The 7,612-nt window shown below is 33.4% G+C and overlaps 1 protein-coding gene across 1 annotated transcript; it reads left to right on the forward strand.

Annotated features, from left to right (window-relative positions):
- Positions 1-944: 944 nt before the first annotated feature.
- On the forward strand, positions 945-6,181 carry LOC127802792 (NADH dehydrogenase [ubiquinone] 1 beta subcomplex subunit 3-B-like). Its single transcript, XM_052338816.1, has 2 exons — positions 945-1,284; positions 5,969-6,181. The coding sequence occupies exon 1, from the start codon at positions 1,039-1,041 to the stop codon at positions 1,258-1,260; it is 222 nt and encodes a 73-aa protein (XP_052194776.1). The 5' UTR covers positions 945-1,038; the 3' UTR covers positions 1,261-1,284; positions 5,969-6,181.
- Positions 6,182-7,612: the final 1,431 nt, after the last annotated feature.

Here is a 7,612-nt window from a genome sequence, read left to right on the forward strand (position 1 = left end):
TCTCTATGCCATTTGCATTCTCCTCGCTACCTAAGCGTCGCCGCCGCCACCATGTTTTTGTCGTCAAGCTCCATATGCGCTGCCAACGAGCTCCATCTCCTTCGTAACCTCTCTCTTTTTCTCTCTCTGAGTCTCTGGTTATTGGTTTCTCTTTCTCTTCGTTACATTGTTTATGTTTTTTATTTTTTATTTTATTTTTCTATTTTTTTGTTTTATAATATATGTGTTTTTACATGATAAATAAAATTGAAAATAAAAAATTATATGAGGTTATTAGTTATTTTGCAAAAAATAATTTCTATTTTTATTATATTATAAAACAAAAGTTATTTTGTTGTTTTATCGTTTTAATTTAATTATTTTGTAATTATTTTTTGCAGTCATGGCATCATTTGGTTTTTTTTTTTTAGTTATTTTATGTTTTTAGTGTTCTAAAATACGCTAAGTACTAGTCAGGCGCCACTCTAGGTTGGGGCCTAGCGCCTAGGGCACCTAGGCGGAGAGAAAGAGAAACCAAAAAAACACATATAATTTTATAATACAGATTCGATTTTATAATCTTGTAGTAATCCACACTATTATAAGTAATTTCAGATATTACTTTTCATTATATATGTTTTTGTACTATTTAATTTAGCTCGTCCTTATTATTATTTTTTTCAAAAATATGTTAAAAGTAGCATTTGCAAATATTATTAATTTGGCATGCGATATATTCTAAATTATATAATTTTTGAAACCCATATTTAATTGAATTGAATTTGTTCGATGTTTACTTAATAATTATGTTAGTTATACATTTAAAATTTTAAATTCGATCATAATATTTACTTTTTTTATACTAAACTCAAATAAATATGAATCATGAGCACCCTACGTCTCGCATCTCGTGGGGGCCCATATTCGACCAGCCCGAGACCAAACTGAAGCCCTAAAGGCCCAATTGCCAAATCCCAACTTCGAGTTCCGATCGGAACTGCATCGCGATTCACACCAGCAGAGAGAGAGAGAGAGAGAGAGAGAGAGATTGATTGATTCATGGGGAAGGCCGTGGGACCAACAGGAGAGTTCTTCAGGAGGAGAGACGAGTGGAGGAAGCATCCGATGCTCTCCAACCAGCTCCGCCACGCCACGCCGGGCCTCGGCATCGCCCTCGTTGCCTTCGGCATCTACCTCGTCGGCGAGGTCGCCTACAACAAGATTTACGCTCCTCATCCGTCCCACTCCCACTCTTCCTCTTCGTCTTCTCAATCTCACTGAGACGACGGACTCATCATCTATCAGGTCATTTGGCTTCTGTTCCTCATCTCTACACCTTTGCTTCTGAATAAGGGTTATTTTGCTACACTTTGATCTGGATATATTTTTCATTATTGTTTCTATATTTTGATAGAGGCGTTCTGATTTGTATGCTATATTTATGTGTACGCAGCTTTTAATCCTGCATTTGACCTGGTAGGTAAACGCATTCGTTTCTGTTTAAGACTACGGATAGCGTCTGTTTTTCTCTAATGATGATGATTGAAGCCCTTATTTCATGATCCAAATACCAGTGATCCATGTTATTTGCAGCATCCCCTAAATCTTTTAGTACTACCAATTCACATGCTATCTATTTATATATAGACACTCATTTGATATGTGGAACATTCTTATGTAGAGTTTTGTTTGAATTTCTTGATTCGGTTTCGTGCGAGGAGGATAGGATTACATTTCATATTTTTCTACTTAATCAACTAAAGATAAAGGGGACAAGACTCCCCGCTTTGTAAGGAATGGTGGAGGGTTGTCTTTGTAAATAAAAATTAACAAAAGGGGCGAAGTGATGATATGCAATTGGTTGGCAATCTCAATATAACATTTGAGTTCATGCGTGACGCAACGTGTAGCGCGAGTGTGAAGAAAACACACCAAAATAAACCCTTAAAAGAACAAATTTCAATGGCTAAAACTTGACTTTCAAGAAGACGCAAAAACAAGACTGTTTTGCTAAGAAAACCCAAATAGGTTGCTGAAATTTGATTAAGAAAAACTTGATTACAAACTCTATATCCTAGGCATATTTATAGTATTTGATTAATCTAAATCCATCTAATATTTGAAAAACAAAATCCAACTAGAATACTAATAGAAATAAATCATAAATAAAAGTTAACTGGAATCTTAATAAAAATAAAACCCTAATCAAACATGAAGTAAAATCCTAAATCAAGTAGAAACATGAAGTAGAATCTTAAATCAAGTAGAATCATGAATTAGAATCCTAAATAAAGTAGAAACATGAAGTAGAATCCTAAATCAAGTAGAATTCTAAAACTTAAGAAGTATTAAAATATTGTTCCGATGTTATTATTCCGGTGATACTGTTCCGGTTTGGTCAGGTCGGACTTGGGTCGGGTCTTGATTGGTGACCGTGTCATTCACCTCCACTTGAGAAAAAATTCGACCTCGAATTTTGATCCGAGTAGGACAAATCCACGTTCGGCAAGTACAAAGAGAAATTAGCCACATTGAATGTTTAAAAATACCCGTATGATTAGGCAAATCCACAACATAAGCATTATCATTGGTCTTATTCGTAATCTTGTAAGGACCATTTTTCTTTAATTTGAACTTGTTTTGCTTTCCTGCTAGAATCCGTTTCTTCTTCAAGAATATCATGACTTCATCTTCAACCTCAAATAACTTGTGCTTTCTATGCTTGTCAGCTGTCGTCTTATACTTCTTATTTGTGCAACCTTTGCTTGACATTTTCTTAAACCGCTTGAACTTTTTTGCTAAGGGAACATGAGCAAAGACATTCCTCCCCTTTTTAGCCATATCTGGGTTGGCATGGGTCCAACCATCGCTATGTTTGTTGCCATCTGCCTCCACTGTATTATTACTGTTAGATTGAGGACGTTGAACATTCCATGTTGAGTGCTTTTCTAATATGGTAAATTTTATTATAGGTCATTCTCTTTTCATCAGTTTTCTTGATTTTGACTTCTCAACAGCTTTCGAATTCATCTGTAGATTTTTCTTGTATGGAGAAGTATTCTTTTGCAACTGTTTCGAATAGAGGCTTATTCCATGACTACCAACAGTCTCTCTATCACTTAAAATATTGATGTTTGAATCCTCCTTTGGTCTAAGCACTTGATTAGCTATAGCAGCAGCTGCTACAACATTCTTAGTTTTAGAATCTAATTTCAAATTAATACCGAAAGTAGTTGTATTATCCGAGTTAACTAGCCTGGGAGATCCAACACCTCTATCCACAAAGAGACTCATGTGACCATCTTGCTTTTGCAATCGCGAAGGTGAATATGTTCCTATTGCCTTCGATTCAACTATGCCAGAGTTTGAATAAACTGTAGAAGGATTTGCTATCATGACCTCCATCTCCTTTATAGTCGCAAGTCGATCAGAAGAAACGTCACCATCATTGGGTTGCAAAGCACTGCCTGAGCCATCGGGACTGGAAAATACCCCAGTATGAGTCAATAACCTTGGAGTTTCTGTCATATTAGCAGCATAAATCAGACTTGAGTTTGTAAACGTTGAGGTTGTTGGGACAACATAATCTTCGAAATCAAGCTCCAAACTCATCGAAAAGCCATTCTTTAGTTTATACTCATTGTTTTCCCAATGGTTGTGTTGCTGCGCATTCTTCCTAACCCTTTTACCACTAGGGTTGGCTATCATACGACCAAGATCATCCTCATCATCACTATCATCCATCATTGGTCTTCTAGGATTAATAAGGACAGGATTAATGGCTAGTCTTCCCGGTTTAACGTAGCCGGCTTGATTCACGCCATTAGTTCGGTTCTGATTATCCTTAACTCGTTGTAAAATGCCCAATTGGTTGCGGATTCGCTCCAATTGCTGCTCCATTGTACGAGTTATTTCCGTTGTTCTTCGATTGCTCTCCAAACCGCGGGCAACCCCCGATCACTCTCATGAGGCTGGTTGCTACTGTTACCTTCAAGATTGACCATCTGATTGGTTGATGAACCGCTCTGATACCACCTGACGCAGCGTGTAACACGAGTGTGAAGAAAACACACCAAAATAAACCCTTAAAAGAACAAACTTCAATGGCCAAAGATTTACTTTCAAGAAAACGCAAAAACAAGACTGGTTTGCTAAGAAAACTCAAATAGGTTGTTGAAATTTGATTAAGAAAAACTTGATTACAAACTCTAGATTCTAGGCATAGTTATAGTATTTGGCTAATCTAAATCCATCTAATATTTGAAAAACAAAATCCAACTAGAATTCTAATATAAATAAATCATAAATAAAAGTTAACTGGAATCTTAATAAAAATAAAACCCTAATCAAATATGAAGTAAAATCCTAAATTAAGTAAAAACATGAAGTAGAATTCTAAATCAAGTAGAATCATGAATTAGAATCCTAAATCAAGTAGAATTCTAAAACTTAAGAAGTATTAAAATATTGTTCCAATGTTATTATTCTGATGATACTGTTCCGGTTTGGTCAAGTCGGACTTGGGCCAGGTCTTGATTGGTGGTCGCGTCAATGCGGGTCTAAGTTACTGTTATTTATCTTGACACATATGTGAAGTTAAAAATGGGATATCATTGCTGCCAACATTAAGGATGGAATGGTGGTAATGCAATCATCTAATCTAATTGTTAACAGTACAGTTGATAATTATGTTTGCTATGTGGTTCAAGTCCAGAACCCATATACTCTGTGAAGATACTTGCTTGAATTGGTTGTTTAATGCTACTAAGTTCAGTGATCAGGAATTTGTTAGAGGGGCACCTTCTACTTTAAATAAATTCCCATTTACCTTATAGACGGTTTTGAACTTTTGTCCATTTACCTTCACTTTTTCGTTAAAGCTTAGTCATATAAATTTCTTGGACAAGGTTCTTTTGCTTTTATGTTTTCTCTTCTTCCTCATAAAGGGGACATTGTTTTCCAGGAACTGGAAATAGTTTTTTCACCTTTACTTAATGTCGATGTTTTTGCACAGTTTTTTCCTTTCATTTTGTCTCCTTTGATTCTTTGTTTCTCATGCCCCCTCCTTGATTTGAAATCACATTTTTCCTTTTGTATTTATCAGATATTTGGAGGAAAGAGAGAGATTGCAAGATTTCCTTGCTTTCTTTTTGGAATTTCTTTGATACTGCCACTGCTATAAAAGTTTGAATGAATGGTATTGAAGCCCATGTTTTTATCTGCTGAAATGTCTTTGGTTATTTCTTTAACCTTTCACATCTCCAAAAATGTCAATTCTAATCAATAAAAGATAAATGCTGGTATCCTTACCAAAAGAATTAAAAATGATAATTTTGTTGTAGGGGTCATTACAGATAAAGCTATTTCTTCTTCTCAAGTTATGCCGTTGTATCTGGTACTCAAAGTTTTGTTTTCGTGGGAATAGAGTAGAGATGGCAGTTTTTTCTGACAAGGCTTTCTACATTAAATGATGAATGAGTTATTTTAGATCGGGAGTACTAATCTCGACCACTTTCATTACCCATATAGAGTTGGCTAACATGTTTGGCTATTTCGTAACTAGGTGTGGAGAGAGAGCCTAGTTTGCTGATTGCTGTTGCCGGGTAGCATCAACATGGCAATGACCTTAACAATTTTATATAGGATAGTCCTTGTTTCCTTGGCTAAAATTTTCTATGAAAACTCCAGCACAATTTTTCTTCACCTATAGTTTACTCCTTTGTTTATTACAATAAAGCATCTATAGATAATGCCTCTGTTTTACTCTTTCAATTGTGAAAATAAACACAAGCGTGCCCCTGGTGCACCCACAACCACCATGCAGGGAAAGGCAGGCGTTTGTGAATCCTATGTTAATTTTGTACTGCCAAGTACTAGGATTGAAACCTGTATTCAGACGATTGAAATACGGTTGTTTCATATAAACCAGTGTACCCCCAGTTGACATTTGTTCCCAAAAAACTGATTCTTCGAAATTCATTTCTTGCAGGTGAATGCTTGAGTGCGAGGACGCAAGTGAAGAGCTTGACAGCGTATCTCAGTTTTTTCCTGTGTTTAATAATGCTTTCAACCTTAAAAATGGATCTGTTACCTTTGGTTGTTTGTTCAAACATGTAATCAACTTTGGAGCAGTGGTGTTATGAACTGTGTCTACGTGCTTTCATGCCATGAAAAGTTTGAAACTTTGATGCTGTTTTGTCTACCATTTTTATTCCTCACTTGTTGTTTGGGTGCATAAGAAATAACTATAAATGTTCACGCCATTTATAAAAAGGGGTCAAACTTAAGACTTCATACTTACCATAGCCCGAGCCCATCATTGAGATGTCATTTTTTCACCTCTGATTGATTTTTCTTACCAACTTGACAGCCACTTATTGGAGTCAGAATTTTCTTCCTTCGGCTTGGTGGAAATAGAATTTTCTTTTTATCATAAAGGAATTGGAATGTTTCCCTTTTATATAATAAGAATATTTCTTTTTTCTTGTTGTCCCTCCCTTTCATGGATTTTAAATTAAGTTTAGATTGAGCGGATGGAGGAAGGTCGGTTTAAGGGAAAATGGAAATGAAAATAGATAAATTATATTTTTTGAATGAAAATGTAGAAAAAACACATGAATAAAAAAATATAAGGGTTTTTTTTGGTAAATATAATTTTTAATATAAAAATTACAAAATATAATTATTTAATTTAAAAATAAATATAAATTTTAATAATAATTTTTGAAAAAAATTAAAAAAATTAATTAGAGATGAAAAAATTATCTCTAACTTTTTTATGGATGAAAATGTTTTTCGAATAAAAAATATATTTTTAATATTATGAGTCTAATTATTTTTTTGAAATTGTAAAAATGGTTTAGAAATGTTTTATTAATATTTTAAAAATAAAAATATTTTAAAATATCAAAACGACATCTTTAAAATGTTTCTATGCATCATGGGGAGGAAGGAAGGAAAAAAAGAAAACAATTCCTCTTACTCATGACATAATTAATGAGAAGATGATAATGGGTTTATTTTTTTTTATTTTTTTAAAATTTTGAAAGGTATGTGATATAAAAGTATTGAATATTTTAAATAAACATGTGTTATAATTTTTTTTATTCTCTTTTAAGTCTCAAATGAGAAAAAAAAAGAAAAAGGAATCCTCTTACATTTTTTATTAAATATTTAAATATAAAAAATATAACTCTCATTTTACATCTCATTCTCCTTTTTTTTTTTTGTTTATAAATCCTTTCTTTTCCTCATCATTTAGATTACCAAACACAGGTTAAGGCGCATTTCTCTCCCCGATTGGTTGACAACATCAAATTATATTTTTGGCATTAAATTATAATTTATTTAAATTTCTTTTTTTAGATGCAAAAAACTGTACATGATTTCTAAACAAAAACGATCAATTTGTTTTAACATTTTGATTAAATTTAGTTGGGGTGTTACGGTTTTAACCCTTTGTGAAATAAATATTCTTTAATTTATGAAATTAGGCAACAAACTTTTGAGTTTGTCAAAAAAGTTTTCCAAAATAAAACAAACTTTTGTGAAATAAATATTATTTAATCCTAAGCTCAAAATGTTTTTGAAATTACAGAAATGGTCTAAAAATGTTGTTTTAATATTTTTTTGA

This window comes from Diospyros lotus, chromosome 5, assembly GCF_014633365.1.
Source record: "Diospyros lotus cultivar Yz01 chromosome 5, ASM1463336v1, whole genome shotgun sequence".
NCBI classification, from domain to species: domain Eukaryota; kingdom Viridiplantae; phylum Streptophyta; class Magnoliopsida; order Ericales; family Ebenaceae; genus Diospyros; species Diospyros lotus.